Here is a 21,380-nt window from a genome sequence, read left to right as displayed (position 1 = left end):
GTCAGCATTGCAGGTTTTGATCAGCTGATGACAATTTTTTATAGCCAATACAGAAGCCGTATTTAAAATTGGAATGCGTTTAATAAATTAGTCATTGTTTTTTCTTAACTCGAAGCCATTATTGATATTACGATTGAGAGGCTAGCATTATGATAAGTTTTCATCAAACTGATAAAGATGATGAGATAATCTTTTCATTGAAGATTTTCTAATAGTTGCATTAAAAAATAAATTTAGCTTTTAAAAATCTCTACTTTCCACTTTCAACTCTCACGGCCAAAACTGTCCGTAATATAGCGCATGCATGATTTCATAAAAAAATATTTTCCTCTTTATTTGAATTTAGGTCAAAAATGTAGGGCAACATATTCCTGACAGTCATATTCCTTTGGCTTTTCCGTATTTCATGCATGTAACTGCGTATTTATGTTCATTGCATGGTAGTCCCAGTCCATATACGTCCATTGAATTAATTCTCAAGAGATTTACCGAATCCAATAACAGTGAGACAAAGATACATTGGTAACTACATTAGTGAATGAAAGTACTAGATTATGTTCCAGTGCTGACTGATTATAAGGATACTATTATAATATTTACATATGTATAACTTAAGTTCATAAAAAGAGGTTCTCTTTCCAACCAATTGTTTTATTTTATTAAAAAAAAGAGATCAGTTGTTATTTCGTCCCAATTCCATGATTATTTTTTTAGTTTTTCTGTTATGCAACAGAAAATGGTTTTTGCTCTGCAGGAAATTGCAAAATGAATCCCATTGTCTTGATCATAACAAACCCATTTTATTTATAAACTTTAAATTTTATTATTTTAAAACCAACTTTGATCCTTGAAATTATAAAAATCAAACATTTTCTCTCCCTCGACTTTAGCTCTCATTGAATCATTCTAATACAACTTACTATTTACTTATTTATAACAAGAACGGACATAGCTAATGTTATAAAATTACCATGGTATATATTAATCATGCGTGTTATTACGTGCTCAAAGACCATTTCGAAGTACCATTGCTACTAAGAATCGTAATGACGCACGCACCCGAAGATTTTTCTGCAGTGATTCTTATATGTAAATCTTAGAACCATGAGTATTGCCGTGGGAATTTTTGTCAATTGCGTAATGTATGGTTAGCAAAGGAATAGAACGTGCGTTGAAGGATAAATACGTCGTTCTTTGTTTTCACCTCAAGAGTTATTGATGTCTTTGCGTTTTTTTTCAGTTAAGGAAGTGGAAATATGGTTTATCGGAAAAAATATAAGGAGAGACAATTAGTTTTACCTTCAGTTAAAAAATTATTATATAGTGAACTAGCCGTCTGCTAATTGCTTAATTTGTTTTTTTTCTTCGATGAATGAAATTTTCCGGCCTTATTACGAAATGTAAGATTGAAATCCAGATTGTCCAACAACATCTAAATTGTGATTTTTACTGTTTTTTATACTGAATTCCTCAACTGTTAATATTTGTTTTGCTAACATTACCGGCACTTGCAAAATCAAAGGGCTTCTAAAAATCACTTTACCAAGAAAGTATGATGAGTTAAATTAGTTTTTAGAAGTGCTGAACTTGACTATTTATGGCTACCAGACTAGACAGACCTTTCCGCTGTAGTTTCAATGAAATATGAGTGGTCGTTCATTTAGTACTTTTGTTTGAAACTTTGAATGAAAGGCTTCAGACAATCAGCTGGATAAATTGAAGGGGAGATAGTAATAAAACTGGTTTCAAGTTTTTATTGAATAGGTGTTTCATATATATCTACACTTGAATTTAAAATAAATTTAATTTGGCGTTACTTTACAAATTTTGCATCCATTTCTACTGTAAGAAGGAAAACAGTGTTACCTCGTTTATCACTTAAACAGGAAGCGATCTACCACTTAATAACTTACCGATAGGTAATAATATTATGATGTACTTTCACTCACAGGCCTTGACTACCAAGGCTACTATCGATTTATGAAATTACTGATGAAAAGTGAAAGGTTAACAGAACATGTAGAGGAAGCTCGATAGATAGTTGTTATCCTCTTTCTGAAGTGGAAAGTGGACTTACGAACCTCTGAAAAATCAAAATCATTTAATCTCTTTGGTTCTTTTTTTGGGTTGAAAGCTCAAAGGAGAATGAAAGATATTTATTCGTTTTCATGGTGAATCATCCCGGCCAGGAGCAAACTAGACCATCCTATCTAGGTCAACCTAATCCACTACACGTAGCTCTGTAAAGCCTATTATGTGTGATGTGATTAACAGTTGCCAGTTCAGCAGAAACTTTTAATCCTAGATTCAAAGGCGATGAAAATAAATGGAGGTATCAACGAGTCTCTAAACATTACAACAATAGTTGACATGGAATACGATTGTGTTTTGTTTCATTTTTTTCAAATTAAGTTTGTTTTTTTCAGCCAGTTTTTACTTTTAACACGGCACTCCTCATTCCCTTGTTTCTACTCCTTTCTCGGACATAAGCTACCCTCAGCTTCATTTTATATCGATAAAGGCAAAAAAAAAACATGAGTATAAATAAACTGAACAGAGGTAACATAACCGTTTCCCAGAACGATCGATAATATGCAAAATAAAAGGCATCATTTATAAACAGCGAAGGCCGTTGGTTGGTGACTCATACTGGAATTGGGGCATTTCGCCGTGTTCACCTACTAGGCGGGGTAATTGCTCGTGACTAATATTAGAAAATGTACTAAATTTACAGCTATTGTTGCTTATAGTAGTTTTTGTGTGTATCCTTGAACTTTTGTTGTGTGAGTCATGATGTAAATTTGAGATACCGTTAAGTAATCACGTATTTATATTTACCCTTGATTGGGGTAGGACTGTGGATTAGTCATCGGGTTATTTTGCCATGAATAGGTTAAAGCCTTTTAAAAAGTGCTGAATATCGGCTTCAGTCATTGTGCAAGATTTCTCAGTGATTTCTTTACGCCTTACAGAGGAAATCCATGAGAATATCGCACGGGAAAATATAAAGGATATCAAATTAGTCATCTCAGGAAATGCTTCTATAAACAGTCATTTTTTATGACTAAAGATTACACTGTCATCGATTGCCCGGTTTTGAAACCTTGATTGATTCATCGCTTGATCTAGAAGGCTTACTTAGACGAGGCAAAAAATCGTGCAAGTGTTATTACATTGCTGGCAATGTAGTATCACTTTTGATACTGGAGCTGTGAGACTCCGCGATGTATTGCATCCCGTACGATTTTTCTCGCAACCCCTGAATGAAGGCCATGTTTGTCTCACACGGTATCGATTGCCATATTAAATTAATAATGCAGTGAGTTATTGACAACATAAATCTGTTTAGGAGATTGGGTTTTGCTTACAGTTATAGGCTGTAGGAAACATAACTTTAATATACTATATTGTAGTTTAAGAAGTAGCACGTGAACAGAGAAAAAGTATATTTATAATTTTAAAAAAAGTTTCGTTGCTATTAATAAAATATTTATGAATTGTTTATCATGAAACATGTACCCCAATATACAAATGAAAACCGCCCCTTACAAAGGCATTGCTATGATTAGCGCCTACAAACGCTCAGAAAAACATTTTTTTTGGCTTGTATTTCGTTTGAAGACCAGCAAATATTTTTTTTTAAAGATTTCATTTATATAATATTTTTACTTTTCCATAGTTGTATAATATGTTGTACGTAATATAGATAAGATTGCACCTTGACTGTTATCGCTCTAAGGAAAAACATGAATGGTATATTAGTGCCAAAATATGTGTTCGAAGAAGGATTAGGTAAAGATAATTTCATTGACAATTATTTCTATTACATCAGTGCCATCATAATCATTTTTGATTGTGTAACACCGATGACTGGATTAAAAGAATTGTCAATGATTTTCCTGATTCGATAATTTTACTTGAATTATCCTGTACGAAACATATGAGTATCTAAGTACTTAAGTAAATTTATCGAAGTAGTTTCTTGATTGTCTCGTTTTAGATAGTTGCATTATTATATACGTAATCGTTTCTTGCCCCATCTTGCGCAATGTCATAAAGACAGGTGGTGAATACTTCTGATAGATATCTTAAGTATGTATCTGTTCCAAGGATCATCAATAAAGAAGTCGGTTAAAATGAAAATAGTGCATCTATGCAAGATAGAATTAATAAAGAATTTTCTATCATGATTGTTAATAAATACACAAATCGTTTAATCTCTCTTCACAAGCCGATTTAAGTTTAGAGCATTCAATAATGTTTCAGCTGTATTACACCTCTATGAGAGTCCAGTCCCCGATATACTCTGTTACAAGTCAACACTTTTGTGTCAAAGAAGTTTTTAAATCAAACTATTGTAACTTATAGTGATAGGTGTATTCTTAAATTAAAGACCGTAGAATATTCAAGAAACAACGCGCGGGCTGCATTATATTGCGTAGTCGTACAACTGCGGTGTTATAAGTGATCAGTCATTGACAGCAATGCATCGCAAATTGTGTTATTTATCGTGCTTAACTTGCGACGTGTAAATGTCCACATTGTGCATACTATACTGGTGTTATATTGTATCGAATAAACAGACATAAAAAAATAATATATAATTTTATACCTACGTATCTATATATTTCTAACAGGTAGGTGTGTAGGCATAGATCTATTTCCCGCTCTCGCATATAAAAATTATATGACTCTTACTTTGATAGCACTTTACTTGATTTATGTTCGCCTAGAGTTTTATTTTTAGTTGAAGAACAGTTTGAATGGCATCCGAGAATAGACAAAGACTAACTTAGTCATTGATTGAAAATATATTAATTTTTTCCTATTATGGCAGATTCTGCTGAAATTAGTTGTATTTCATGTAGTGGTTAACAAGGAAAAAATAAACTTTGTTGTTAATTTTAAAGAATTTTTATTGCAAAAATAACAATTTTTAAAATATTTCAAATAATTAATGAAATTAGCAGGAAGGCTTCATTATTTTACTGAACGTATCCTTATTTCGTCACAATTCACCATGATTCTAATTTAAAAACACAAAATAACTTAACATGACAATTCATAACACCACAATGATTAAGTGTACCTAGAAAAATAACCTCTCGTAAATATAATGTTTGCTGCAAAATCGCCGTTTATACATAAGCTGCCGTACTTCGATAAATAGCCATACTATTTACATATATTAGGTGGTTTACAATGGCACGCAATAGCAACACGCACGGCTGAAATAAATGATCTTACGCCGGTCCTATAAGGGTTTCTCTTTCACGATAAGGTGGCGCACAAATCTATATTTAATTTCGAAATTGTATGGATTGTATTTTGTAATTGTCGGTGACTGTAATCATGTTTCATATTTTCTTAATTACAGTATAACAAATGTTGAATAGATTCACTATTGGACGGATAAAGGGAGTTTTTTTTAGTGTAACTGAAAGATACAACCTAGTAAGGTCTTTGGTTTACCTAAATCTTCATCATTAGCCTAGCCTTTTCCTAATTATATTGGACTTGGCTTACAATCTAACCCCACGCAGCTAAATACTAGTGACCTTCTCAACCGCGTTGCCTGGGTAACACGACATCCTTTAGTCAGACTATCTAGCTTCTGACCACCCATAACGACTGTCAAAGACATGTAAATATAAGCCGGGAAAGTCCATTAATTTTACCTTAATATAAATTACTAGGTTTAAAAAAATACCTTAACATTTAATTGCTTTTCCTCAATTTCCACCAAACTATATTTAATTGTCATTTTCACATTAATCTTCAGGGAATTATAACGATAATCACCACCACACTTGGCTTAGATATGTTGATCGTTAGTCGTCATTAGCACGTAGGAGGTAAATGTTGTCCTCTTGTCTGAATCTCTTAGTGCCTTTTACGACCCTCAAGGGGTGGCTGGAGGGTTCTTTGCCAAAAACGGTACCGAAAAACGCGGCTTAAGTTGAGGGATAAGTCTGTATAAGCGGAACTCTGTTTATTTTTCCTCTTGTGCATAAATCTGATCAATAGTACTAAAGAAAGATTCTTATTATGCATGAAGTTTGAGCAACAGATAATTTTGCATGGTAAGTCCATTCTTTGTATATATTACTAGCTGTTGCCCGCGACTTCGTCAGCGTGGTTAGAAGATATAAGTTAGGAATTTTTGAAGCCCTGTTTTTTTCACATTTTCCGTTGTATATTCGCTCCTATTAGTCGCAGCGTGATGGTATATAGCCTAAAACCTTTCTAGATGAATGGTCTATACAACAGAAAAATATTTTTTTAAATTTGAACCAGTAGTTCCTAAGATTAGCGCGTTCAAACAAACAATCAAACAAACAAACTCTTCAGCTTTGTATATTAGTATAGATGAAGCAATGCTTATGATCGGCGGCGGTAGTATGGCTTAGCTATGGGACATGTATAAGTTGGTATTATTATTACACATGAGTACGTAACTATGGCTCTCTCGAGTCTCTTCAATCTGATATTTGTTTTTGATTTTCGTTTTTAACCTTAATACCTAAGACCTAAACTAAGAAATAAAACCGAAAGAATGAATATTTTTACGTTTAAAACGGCTAAGGTTTATTCATTGCGTGCGCAGAGTCGGAATAATTTGCATGTTAATGAGACTGAACAGCAATGTGGATGAAATGTAGGTACAGTAGAACAAAATTCGCGATGTATTTAAAAAAAGATTTTGCAAGCTAAATGATTTGCGTGTTTGACTAACGCGTGCGGGCATTGTTAGTGCTCAAGAATTTTAAGTACTAAACATGAGTCATTAAATAATAAAATAATAAAACGTACACTTAACGTGTACTGAACGGCTGTGTAAAACTGACGTCAGTCAAGTAAAAATCGTCGACATTTGCTCAGCTGTTATTGATGGTATATATGTATGTACATCTATATTGTACACTTAAAATTCCATCCACTTTCAATTTTGCTTCCTAAAACTCTCAGTTTTCGTTACAAACACGTTATTTACAGGCTTAATCGAAGTGTCTACGTCACTTCAGAAGGTAGACGGGGGACAGAAAAGATAAATACCACTATCTCGACTTAATAGGTTTCCGTCTTGTCTTAGAAAGGGTGTCCGTCCGAGCCGAGTCAGGTCAGCGCTACTTTGATTTGTCTTCGTTATTCCGACATGCTTGCTCGCGCGAACAGAATTTTGATCTCCGAATTCAATTTATCGAGCGAAACACTGCGGTTTCATTCACTAATTGAATGAGAACGATTTGTCAACGGTGGCTATTATGTCCCTTTGTTTGTGTTAAATTATTGAGGGGATTATTTGCTAGATTTTGCGCGACACTCGTTATAATCTAGTGTAGGAAATTGGACGTTTAGAGGCACATGGAGAAAATAGGCGAGGAAATTGACAGCTCTACACTTGTTGCGTTTGGAGGTATACAGCGAGAGTTGAAGTAAATTGTGGTGAAGTTTAAAAATCTGAGTAACAAGATGTACGCAGGCACTGATAGGTATACTACGAATCTAAGCATTGCAGACAGCGAACGAAAGGCTTAAATTTTGTAAACAAAATGTCTGAAATAACAAGCTATGAAAATACTATAAGAATCAGAAGTCAGTAGAAAAAAAAAGTATGAAATAAAGAAAACAAGAACCTCATTATTTATCGTATAAATTGGTCAGTTAAGCCATCTAAACATGTTTTATATGCCAAGTGGGTACAATTTATAGTGGCGTCATAGCAAATAAATATTCCGAAAGCATAACATACTCAAATATTTAAAACATGTACGCCGTCTCCGCGCGCGGACTATTTCACACTACTTGTTTTCTCGCGAACAACATTTATACTCAAGACTTATGCGTACCGTGTGCAGGGTGCATTTTCCTGGCTTCTATTCTTACCAGCACACTGGAAAATGGATCTTAGAGGTTATGTTTTTGGGGTGGTTTTCGTCTGTTGCAAATAAAACAAATAAGTCACCGTCGTCGTCACCTGAGCTAACGTGGGCGGCCCCACAACAAGTTTATATCAATTTTCTACCGAGTGCGTCTGGTAGAAAACACTTAACAGTGGATGTGAGCCTTTATGTTCTTTTTAGAATAAAGCTGTTTTATTCCTTCTTACTTTGAGGAGGTAAATTAAAAAAATACGAGTAAAGAGACGCTAAAGTGAAAAATATTTTTATTTTCGTCTGATGTTTTATGAGGCTTTTATTATTGCTTCGCAGACAAATCAACATTCTGAATGAGATTTTATGAATAGGAGCTTATTTAAAATGTGTTTGCGATATTTAACGGGAGACGTTTCGCGGTTTCATCTGTTTGGTGGGACGGAATAAAAAATGTATCTTTTGGAGAACTTTCACGTTTTTATTTTTACACTTTATTTGAATATTTCTGTTTAGAACTTTGATTTAGTATTTCAACTCAAAATGATACACACCTTTTGAGTTTTACACATCACCTATTGCGCAGTCTGACTACCTGTCCGCCTGTCCGTCTGTCTGTTGTCAGGCTGAAGAAATATGAAAACTAGAGACATGATTTCTGTTGATTTCAGAACAAAAAAAATATTGAGGTTCATAGGTAACCATTGTTGTTGTAAATATATTTTCATTCAGCTTATTCCTCATTATAGTCAGCTTATTCTTCGTTATAAGTCTATCTCCATTCCAATAGTCGTTTTTTTTACATTTGTATACAAGGTAAAAAATCACGTAAAATATACAAACAAAACACGACGTAACGTCTTGGCCCACATTGATTGGATTCGGTGTAATACATAAACCAATTTGCTAAAGTAAACGTTTTTGGCAAGCGCCTTGTAAACACGCATTCCTTATTACATCAGTAAAGAAAGCCTTCTTTTGTTGATTTATAAGATTATATTGAAGGTAGGGAAAGGGTCGATGAGAAATAATTATGATCAATCATATTTTTGCACTGTTGTTCTGGGTAGGAATGTATTGGGTACTAATTATGTGTGATCTTTGTGTTTACACAAATAAGCAAGTATTCGTGCTTATTTTTGTCGAAAACCTACAATTAGATCGTTTTATAGTATTTTTTAAGATACGCCTAAGGAATTTGTAAAATCGGATCAACGGTTTTAGAGTGCACGCCACTTTGGCCTGCTTTTGTTACATGTTTCATTAAATTGTTGTTCTGCTCCTATTAATAATAGTTTGATGGTTCATACTTTAACCTTCTTTAAAAAAACATTGCACCATTTTTGCCAACCAGTCTAGTAGTTCCTGAGATTAGCGCGTTCAAACAAACAAACTCTTCACAAAACTGCGATAAATAAATATGAACGTTATGTTTATCAGCTGGTGACGACATAATATTCCTTTAAATCAGAAAACTTTCTATATTTCTTCTTCTTCTTTCTATACTTTTAATAATATACAGAATACCTTTTAATTAAATTTTAACTGGAAAATATACAAATCGATATCATTCAGTAAATGTCTCGATCCTTGTGGTGTTTTTCTTTAAACGAGACTCTTATCCTGTGGTACCTACATAGAGATAGTCATATTTTTTTATATATAAAAATATATGCGAGCGTATATATTAACAGAATCTCTTTCCTAAATGGCCTGAATACATATGGCACTCAAGTTTACGAGGTTATGTGCGTCACATGCCTAACATGAGAGCAATATAGGTAGGTACAGTCAGGGACAAAAAACAACGACTGCAGATGTCATACTCGTACTAAATGACAAAATTGTTCAAGACCATTTATAATACTAGTTTTCAGTTACATATCGAGAATTCTGGAGTGATAGAACCTCTTTGTCTCTAATAGGTATTTATTTTATTGAATCGTATGAAGTTAATTTTTAGGGGCACAAAAACTTCTACAAAATATTATTAAGCCGCTCTTCGATATGGGTGGTGGTGTTAAGATTCTACATCTACATTATATAAGCGTCGAAAGTCTATTGGTATAACCGTTTGACTGCTAAAGGTTGTAAGTTCCAATCCCGGCACACACCAGAATTTTAACTTTTTACTGTGTTTCACAAATGAATTATCATATGCCCAAAATGTGGTGAAAGAAAAACATCACTCACGGGAAATTCCCAATGGTATCTTTAACACCACGTCAGAAGCCCACAGCTCAGAACTCTGGCACCATAGGTACATCAAACATACGAAAAGAAGAATAGCAATATAGTGTTCATAGAGCTTTGTACCCGACTGTACCCATACTAAGTATACCCGTCGAAAGGGATATTTTGTTTGCTTACAAACAAGTTGGCCTTGATTGGGGCTCGGATGAAAATCCTCCGAGAATATTTTTTTCATGTTTGTTATGTCAATAATCTAAGCATTTTGTGCGTGACGACGCATTTTAATGACGTCTTACGTAACCATTGTATTGTTATTGAGACATTTAAATGTTATTTAGGGTATTTTTTTCTGAAGTTCTGTTTTAGAATGGTTTTTGGTTAAGTTTTTAGTGATACAGATAGCCGTTTGAATTTTCCTGAATCTTTTTTGGTTTGGTAGATAAACTATAAGAAAATATATGTTAAAAAAGCACTCCTCGAAATTTATACTGGTAATTTTTGTCAATGGATATTTTCGATCTTATAGTTGACTTTTTAAGCCATGATTAACGCAGTAAATTTTACACCGATATAGGGAAGAGCAATTACAATACATACAAAGTACTTATTAAGCTTTAGTCATAACGAACGAGGCCCATTAACCTCATCAATGAAAATACCGCTACAAGTTGACTTTAATGACTTATTTCCTCCAAATTGCAAAATATTTGACTTAAAACGTGCCGTATACAAATAAAACTACTCCGTAATGCATTTTATCACCCGTAATTTGTGTCCTCAGTACCTCTTATATAAAACTTTTCAACGCTAAAACACTTTAAATACTTGTCATTTACCTCGCGGCACATCTAAATTATCGTTGACTGGTAGGGTTCCGTAAGCTTAATGTTGAAACTACAGCAACTTTTAAATATTTGAAGTTCTAGAAAACATAGGAGATAAAGCTTAGTTTAAATTAACTAATTAGAGAAAATAATTCGATTTACGTTTCTGCGATTTTTATGAATATAAAAACTGCTCACAATTAGTTGAAGAAACTAGGCGTTTATTTGGGACAAAGAGTATGTTAATGATATATTTGTTTTTGGATTCAGACTGCAGCCCCACTTGAAAAAGCCTCAATTACTCAATAGAACTGTAGTTAAAAGATGTATTGTAGATTTATTCGTTCTTCTTTTTAAACAAGAAGTATGTTCATGATATAAAACCTTTTCGAATTCAATACTGCAGCTCTAAAAGCCTCGATCAATACGCTATCCAGGAATGCCTTCAACAGTAGGTATTCAAATACACAATTTTATTTAATCGTACCGTAAAAGTCCATAAATACTGGCATGTTTGCTTTTACAATAGATTCGTGCTTCGCCATTGTAAAGTGTCGTTACAGCGACAATTATACGCAAGTGGCCGTTAAAGCAATTGAAACTTTTTGCGTCTGCACCAGCCATATTTAAAGTACCGTGTACAAAAGTGGTATGCAGGAAAACGATTATACTACCTTCCTCTAGGGCTGGTAGCTTTCGGAATACAGTTTAGTTCGAGAGTGGACATCCGACGGATGTGTAGCCCATTATTGTTTGGTGAACATGTTTTGTAGTAAGGAGTTTTTCAAAACTAACGTAAAAGAAAAAAACATCCCGTCTTACAATTTAAACAATTCATACTAAGAAATCTAAACCATTGAAACAAGTCGACCAAAAATTTATGGCCGTTCTTGCTGTCCAAAACAAATGAGAATGCTAAGTTTAGGTGCTAAGAACACTAAAACACATTAGACATTAGTCATTTAACACAATATGCAAATTATAAGAAATTTAGTCAGAAAATAACTATGATATCACTGACACAATGTTTAATACCTTGTTAGACGGCATGTGGTTTTTCTACGAAAAAAGCTCCGAGGTTAAAACGTGCTAATATTTTTTGGAACTGCAATAAAAGGCAATTCCTATAAATCGTATGTATGTAATATGTTTGTGTTATTATGTTGATTGCTTTAAAGGAAAAGTTGAACAAGGCTTTATGCGTTCTAAAATGTTTATCCCACTGCGCTTTTTAGCTCTTCGGGGGTCTTCTCAATTTAATCTATCCACTGCTGGATAGTTAGCCGGTCGTCCAACTTCCTCCTCCAGGATTTTAACAACAATGAATTACCTAATCAGGCAAAAATAGACTTTAATTGTACTAAGGATAGGATCTGTCACATAAGCAGCGTCTCATTTCGTCTGAAAACTAGGTTTATTATAGAGATGTAGCATTATCAACGTACTTAAAATGAAGGAAGGCATAAAGTAACAAAACTTAAACAGATTTATAGGTAATAAAAATAAAAATGATTTTTTATCGACATATCGATATTTTTATCGTACGTTAGCAACCCTAGTAGCAAAGCAGATGTACTCATAGAGCCAATCTTCCACGTGGCGGTTCCCGGACGACGTCGATTCGAGAGCTTTTTTACTAAACTCAAATGGAGATAATGCTCTTTCTATGTCCTTTTTGCACTGTGAAGTTGAGTCGTAAAATAGTTCGTAAAACTTCATTGGTTTTTAATAGTTTTGGGGGTTATAAAATTGGAATATATTTTAGTGGTAGGTATAAATTTAATATCATAATATCATGGGACAACTCACACACGGTTATCTGATCCCAAGCTAAGCAGAGCTTGTGTTATGGTAACCAGACAACTGATAAACTTACTTATATATTTCTAAATACATACATATTATAGATAAATTACACCCAGACACCGGAACAAATGATCATGCTCATCACACAACATTTGTCCTGGGCGGGAATCGAACCCACGACCTCCGGTATAGCAGTCAGGGTCACTAACCACTAGACCAACAGGCCCGTCAATCAAATTTATAATTATTTTTTTTATTTATACCTACTTCTATTCAGTATTACATTGGATACTGGTTTTTTTTAGACGGGAGCCATTCATTAGCAATACAAAATCTATATTTGCAATACATCCGTATTTAAAATATTACATGTTGTCATTTAAACAAGAAAAAACTAAAATTATTTACTAACAACATTAAAATTTCACAAACAGCGTTGACCGAAAAACATTAATCCGCAAAAAACAACCACCGAACAAAACAAAAAGTTACAAAATTAAGCCGACTCAACGCTATGTACCAAAAAGGAAGTGTCTGCACTAGTTAACACGGAACGAGGATTACAACACGAAAATAAAATATATTTTCCGTGAAAACTGTTTCCCAGCAATTTAGTGATCGTGTCGCCACCGTGTGCTGGGCAATTTCACCAATTCCCGTCTATGTCGGCCCTGTGTTACAAGCAAGTGTTAATTGAAAATGGTATTTTTCACACCTAATCCGGCCCTGCTCGTTTAATCGAGTCGGCAGATCTTAATACATAGTGCGAGGTAATTGAAATCGATTGATTATTTGGTTCTAGAGTCTGTGTTGTTTCGTCTAGATTGATTTTGAGCAGTTTTGAATTGGTTTTACTCATTTGGCAAATAAATTAATTGAAGATATTTATAGCAATCACAGACAGTTATTATTAACAACCAAAAATTTTTACCATAATCATACTACTAAGTACCTATGTCATTATTGACTTTTAATAGCTGTCCTTAAGTGTTAATTCTTTATTTGGCATACAAAGTGATTAACATTTTGAAAGCAATAGAAGAACTATGAAGTAATCATCCGTCGTAACTATAATAGTCTTTTTTACTTCAAGTCTACCTGAAAACTTGCCTACAGCCTTAAATTAATGTTTAGGTAAACTGTAGCAAGTAGGTTGATGACAAAAACTAGACAAAGGTAAGCCATTCCGGACATGACCTTCCGTAAATGAAGACAACAGCGGCGGGATCGCTCTAATTATTTCGTTTGTAGAGACGCTTTGACGGGACGGTGTTTAGTGAACATTTTACCTATGGAACAGTCAAAAGTAGATGATGTAAATTAGAGATTTAATACTCATGAACGAACTTGTCGTTCGCGACAAGTAATAGTTACTTCTACTGTTCTAGTATAAAACTCATACGACTATAAGACTCTACTTTTTGTGAAACTTGTGAATGGGTAAACCGTGTGTTTTCGTTAGGGTGGGTAGAATAGGAATTTAGACATAGTTTATTGAAAGCAATGGATGTTATTGTAGTGAATTATCTGCGGTTCTATGGTAGATTGTTGTAACAAAACTTTACATCGGTCTTGTAAGGAATTAAAGGCAAGGATAGTAAGCCTTGTGCCTTGCCTTGGTTTAACAAATATTAAGTCTCATGCAAAAATCACCCAGACTCGGAACTAGCATTTGAGTGTTAAATGACATACCTAAATATATTAAAATTTCGTGCCATAAACTTAAGTAGGATAGTTGTTTACTTCATAGTAACAGTCTAGTCATAAACATAGGTACAAAATAATCATTTCACGTTTACTCTTACCGTTTCCTCCCTATGCCAAACTCAACGACACTTGAGTCCACTCAAACATTTTATTAGCACTAACAAAATCATTCACTCGAATAATTTGACGACGAGTTGAACTCGTACAGGCAACCATTTAGTAACAATTAATAGCGTCCTTATTACAAGGTGATAAAGTAGGTTTTTGATGTAGAAGCTTAGTAGTTTTAGTGGCGGTTAGGTATACGCGTTTCCAAGAGTTTTAGAAACTTTATTAATAATCGTTCCTATCAAATTTTAGGGAGTTTTAGATGTGTGTTTGGAGTTGTATTGTTATAAAAATTATGAACCTGATTTCTTTAATATACATAAAGTTTGTTTTATAAGGACTTTTGGTGTGGACAAGTTAAGAGGGGTTGTTCTTGTTAGCGAAAACCCAAAAAAGAAAGCAATAAGCTACGCGGTCATCTAAACAGAAGCATAAAAAATATTTTGCCCCGTATCAGAAAAAAAAAATGATACTAAATTTCGAACATTTGCTTTTTCAGAGTTGAATTATTTTGGTCTAACAAAGTACTGCCATAAATCAAATTACTATTAAATTTAAATTCAAACGCAAAATAACGTTGATTTAATTTTCGTTACGAAATAGTAACCTACCCAACACTGTTATTTTCGGGATTCTCTATATTTTAGAACAAAATAGATACTAGCTAGTATTACTACTAGGCACTGTTATTTTCTAACACAGGGCTTAACTACAGCCTCTGGTTCGATGTTTTGGTTGTTAGAACTTTGTAGTCGGAAAATACAGAAATCGGGTTACATGCAAAAAGCCGACTACGGGTCTCGTGTTTTTCATTTGAAGTCGAAATTCAACCTTTTTTTAAAACTGTTTTGAGTGCATGGTGTGCTATGGTATATATGTCTGTTTTTTACTAATAAAAAATGATTTTGACAATACACTCACGAACTATATACATAATTGTATTGACAGCACAAATTTCTTTTTAAAAACTGTTAAAATTACGACATTTTAACGAAATCTTGCCTCCTGAAATTTTACTTCAAAATTCTACCTAATCTAGCAGCTAAACAGCACAAAACTTGAAATTATTGCCTTAATGAAAACAACACTAGGACCGGCAGTCAGATGTAATACGATTAACAGTTGAGTACCGTCTAGACAGACTCAATTAGCAAGTAACCTATTATGTAGGTAACTCAGTCAGGAGCTCAACTGTTACAAGGCGGAACAGATGCAACGAGGAAACTTCATTCGGCTGAACAGCTTATGTTTGTATTCCTGATATTACGTGCAAGGAACTGTTACGTCGCGCGGTACCTAGTATGATATATTTATCTTTTTTAATCATCTCTATTCTCGTTTAGAATTTGTTCGATATTCAAATATTAATTTCAAATAATTTTACTTTAAGTTTTTATTTCACAATTTAATAACACTGTTCTCATTTATTTCAGTAATTTTGATGAATAATTTGTTAGAAATGAGTTTTCTGTTATCGATAAATAATATAAATAGTGTATTAAAATTTGATGTTTGTATCACACCTATAAAACAGATGCGCAGACAGCAAATGGTCTATTTATTCGAAAAAATATGGTTCCAAATATCAAAATTCAAAACTATATTTAGCTTATTTATTGTTTGACTTACATCGCTACATTAAAATACATCTGTTTTATAACATTACTCAAGTAATTAATAAAACAAAGATATTTTTCTGGCGTTCCAAATTACGACGACAATTCAATTTGAATAGAACAATCTAAACATCAGCGGTTATTGTTTGTGTATCAAAAACAAAGCACAAACACTTCTAAAGTTAAAACAACGTTTTGCTGAAATGAGTTTTGTGTTATATCCGTGGATATGACATAAGATACTTGAGTGGCGTCATCAAAAAACATTGTCAAAGAGCGAGTACCACAGACGCATCTGTTCGTGATGGCGTGGTACGTCAAAGAGTGCTTAAACACCCGGGTTCTTTGTTGGCGCGATGTTTTTGTGCAACAATCTAACATTCTCTGAGGACTTACTGTTTTCATATTTGTTCTTTGACTGTGTAATAGTATTAAGCTGCTTTTCTGCCTAAACTTTTCAGAACAATAAGGTCGTTATCAGATTGTCCTTTGCTTACCTAAAGTCCTATATTTGGAAGCCGAAATTGACATTTAATTTTATACAAATGAACGTAAACGGGTCACGTAGGTACTTAGATAATAAATCACAGAAATTAATCATAATCCTTAGCATTGGGTTTAGGTGAAATGTTTTAGTAAGCGCTGCGTTAATTTTTGACAAGGATTAATTTGGTTTACGATGGTAATGTAGAGCTTTTGATGCGGAGTTATGTAGGCTGAATATTATTATACAAGAGTTGTAAAAGGGAATGTTTTACAGATTATGTTTATTAAATAATGAGAAGCAAACCAAATTACGGCGTAGACTCAGCAATATCATATTCAACTAATCCCCAAAATAGAATTGAATAGAATATTCTTTATTGCACACCAATATTAATAATTATAGGATTCGACATAGATATGTAGCTGACAATAAATACTAGACAGTAGTCGAAATAAAACAATTAACATAATCAATACTTACAGAAACTTTTCACCGATCTATACACCTAAAAAACTCTTTAAAAATGTTAAGCCCATGTTTACAATAAAAGAGTTCGAACATCCCTAATTTTAAGCACCTACACATCGTCCGCTGACAAACACCGAAGGGTTAACAGTCTACTGCGTAACAGAGGGGGTTAGCAAAAGGTACATCATACGCAGGGTTAATAAAAAAAAGTAAACGAACGCAGGTGATGTTTTCTAAAGCGAAGGGAAGTTATTTTTTTTTGTTGCTTCTCTCTTTATTGCGTATTGAATGAAAGCACGCTTGTAAATTGAATTTGTTGAGTACGAGTTTAGGTTTGAAGTTGTTGATATTGGTTAGGTTTATGATCGAGACGCCATATGTTGTACATAATAGTCGTAGTTTGATAGTGTAGTAAGTGTTATCCTTACAATAAATGATATTCAATAAGTTTCGAACAACGCCATTTAGAGTCAAACTAAGCGAAGATTATTATGAGTATTAGACAACTATTAACTTACAGATATAGTTCAGGTATAAAATAGACCAAGATACAGAACAAATGATCATGATCATGCTCATTACCCATGACAACAACAAAAAAATGTTTTCATAAGGTGTACAAAGATGAAGCTGAAGAATAAAACATGGAGTAAACTTTAAGATGTGACGGTAAACCCCTTTTGACAAGAGAACAGTTTAGATTTAAAATAAAGATTAACATCCATATTATAAGGTCCAGTATTTAAATTGTAATACAATTAAGCCTATTCAGTAAATGTCGCATCGTATAATCACAGCGAGACTGAAACGGGCGGTAATGACCGTGACAGTTTACGAGTAATTATTGCTTATAAAGTCGTCGTGAATTGAAATTGAATTGACAACAATATTTTGTACTATTACTGTAGTGGAAACTGTAAGATCATTTTATATTTTAACGAATACATTATCGATTATCTTAATGTATTTTAATTTATTATCACGTTCAATAATATCATGCTTAATCAGTTTTATCTCAAGATAATTCTTTAATATTTCACATTTTCTTATTTTTAGAATTAATTTATTAAAAGGAAATAATAAAAGTCGTCGTAATAATTAAATATGATTTCTCAGTAAACACTTGAGAAGTTTCTCGAACACTCCTGCATTTTATTTATGACCATCAACGGGTCCTCATCACACGTTATCTACCCCACACTGACCGCCTATTTACCTCTATTTATAACTCCATACAAATGGGCCTCAGGGTTTTTCTGACACCAGAATAAATCAGTTTGTGTGCGAATAGCCCTGCGCGTTGATAAATGTATGGAACATGAGTACTTTGATGCCATAAAGTTGTAGGTTGAAACTTAAAACGTGCAGTCAGTAACAAAGTTGAAATTAAAACGAAATAATAAATGGGCCAGGAGCGCATCGTACTCGCGACTGAGAAATAAGGAAATACTAATACACAGAATACGTATTAATTACATTTGTATATTATGTATACACATTTAAACATGTACAATTATACAAGTAAAGTTGATTCAGCTATTGGCAAAGTGTCACTCCAAAATCCCAATCTTTAAGTTTTTATTTCAAGGAGGCCTTTTTATTCTCTTTCGATACGTTAACATTTACTCTAGTGACACTACAAGACATTCCATAAAACTTTAGTATTGAAACTATTAAATACTATATTATGTAGGGCGGACAAAGAAACGATTAATTTCTTAATGGGAGACTTATTTAAAATTTTAACTACAAAATTTTGCTTTCATGTAAAACGTAGAAGATTATGAAAATGTGTATCTGTAAGTCATAAGCGTCACCTACTTTTTACATTTGTCTCATGAGGTTCGCCCTAGTTTAAGCACAAAAAATGTTTTTTGGAACAACGCCAAAGAAAGGATTAAAAAGATTATGTCTCAAGTTGCTTTTATGTTCAGAATTTTCGTATTTTTTTTTAATTTTGTGAAACTAACTTTTTTACCGAGCTCTCATAAAAAATTAATAAGAAATAATAAAAGAAATAATTTTGTAGTGCCTCATTTTTCTTACTCTATTTTTATCGATTTAATAACTCATTCTAATTGTCTATTCTTATCTTAATTGACGTACCTAAATTCTAATTAAGATTATTGTACTACATTTTAAGTGATCGATAAAACTATTAAATTAGGTACGATATGAAATCTTGAGATAGGAATTGTGACACGTGTAGTAGAGTGTAGGTTCGAGTGAAAATTGATCGAATTTCTCGATACTGTTATCAATAGTTAAGATGCTTAAGCCATGCAGTAGGGTAAAAACAACAAGCAAGGAAATGGAACTCTTGATGCGCTCTGAAAGACTACCAATAATATCAAACATCACGTTTTGTAATCACTGTCAGATCAATAAAAATGCGAATGAGAAAATAAGTTCAATTCTATTTTCAAACAAGCTTTGAGTTTAAGCACACTTACAAAGACGTATTCACGTCTTTTTAAGTATTTTAAGTCAAACCAAAAATTGATTTAAAAAATGTATTTTTTTTTAGAAAAAGAATCAGAGCGCTATAACTATGTACACTGATCACCTAAATTAAGATTATCACAATAAAAATGTGTAGTAACAAAAGAAAAACTGTTTGAACTAGCATTGTTTCAAGCTAACTGTTTCAACATTATCATCAATTCCAATATGACTGAAGAACTGAGACGATTTCAACTCTTCTTCGTTACATGTACGAGGTTAATACTAACAGGTATTTCTACCTTAAGAAGATGAAGAGAATCATGGCAGAAGCACTCAGTATTTTTAATATTACCTACTTTTTACACGAAAATATAGATCAAATGCTTAGCTCCCCTCGCAATCCTCAGTTATGGGAAACATAAAGCTACCATATTTTAAGTCGATGCTATCATAGATATAATTTATCACAGTTTTATCTGAAGATTTTTCCCCTTGACTAAGTGTTGAGAAAATGGCCGTAAGTGGTAGTGATATATTATGCCTTCATACCTACATATACCAACATACTTAGTTCTCTTTTATGTTGATCGCAATATGAAAGATATTTTCTGCTATTGATATAATGATGATGGGATACCTTTTCATGTTTACTCGTAAGCTATATGCACATAGATACAAATATTGGTGAAGAAATTTGGACTTCCTATATTTTTATCAGCTGATAAAAGATGAGATCGGAAATAGTTATAATTTTCTCGTATTTGAATAACTTTCAGGTGTTACAAAATATGTTTAATTAATTTATTATTATAATTTAATCTGTTATGCTACAAACTTTTCAATCGACTCAGCAGAAAACATAACATTTTACTCATAATAATTATCCGAGTAAAACCTCTTTATTAAAATAAACGAAGACAGGAATAAAAAATAATCGTAAAAAGTGACAAAAACGGGTCGTTATTTATGATCAGCCGGAAACCGCAACCAACCAAGATTGCAATTTTAAATACTACCGTATAAAAACTTAATGATTTATGTATGAAGCCTGTGATTGAATACACAGCGGAAATAATACAACCTCCTTGGTCGGAACTCTTACTTATTAATGTACATTGAACCTTTTTAAATGATTTGAGGAAACGTGGGCACGTGATTAATAAATGATTTAGTAGTTTTAGTAGCTGTTTTTTTTACCTAACAACATAATTATTGTTTTTATCAATCAACTTGAATTTGTGCAATAATTACGGACATTATTTCGTTGCATAAATAAGAGCAAAAATACCAAGTTACGTACAGGTGCCGTTTCAAGGAAAAAAAACATAATATAACAAGTATCTTATTACCTACTTATTACTATAATTTGACCTTGTATCATTCATTTTAGTTTATAGTAACAGTGGTTATTCCACAATCGATAAAACCATTATAACACTTAATCCATATTATTTCGAATAAGATAATACACCCACCAGTGATAAGGGTATCACACCATCTGGTTTTGTCCAAAGATTAAAGTTAAATATGATGAAATATATACACACCATATCTATTGATACCTTAGACAAAAACTACGAGTAATGATTGAATACTGCAATATAATCAACAATGACTTTCAACTGTTTAGTTGATAAGCGTCACATTTTCAGTTTATGACTTAATTCATGATAGAGAATCTATTTGAGTGAATTACGTAAACGGTGACTGACAAAACGTTTTATTCGATAATCACTTTAATTATAAACATTGGAACAATGACGTACACTTTCTGTTGCCTAGACTGTTCTAAAAAGGTTTTTGCTTGTCACCCGTATCGCATTTCCTTTCTCAACTTATCTCACTCAAATAC

General features: G+C 33.0%; 1 protein-coding gene across 1 annotated transcript in view; it reads left to right on the top strand.

The window, feature by feature from the left end:
* Positions 1-6,015: 6,015 nt before the first annotated feature.
* LOC113503486 (serine/arginine repetitive matrix protein 2-like) overlaps positions 6,016-21,380 on the top strand; it is a 54,895-nt gene continuing 39,530 nt past the window's right edge. Inside the window, exon 1 of the mRNA XM_026885488.1 lies at positions 6,016-6,083. Coding sequence (XP_026741289.1) covers positions 6,081-6,083 — 3 coding nt within the window. The 5' untranslated portion in view covers positions 6,016-6,080. The remainder of the gene's footprint in view (positions 6,084-21,380) is intronic.

The sequence above is a fragment of the Trichoplusia ni genome, chromosome 19, assembly GCF_003590095.1.
Source record: "Trichoplusia ni isolate ovarian cell line Hi5 chromosome 19, tn1, whole genome shotgun sequence".
Lineage (NCBI taxonomy): Eukaryota > Metazoa > Arthropoda > Insecta > Lepidoptera > Noctuidae > Trichoplusia > Trichoplusia ni.
The sequence above is the reverse complement of the archived record's forward strand: the minus strand, read 5'-3'. Positions and strand labels throughout refer to the sequence as shown.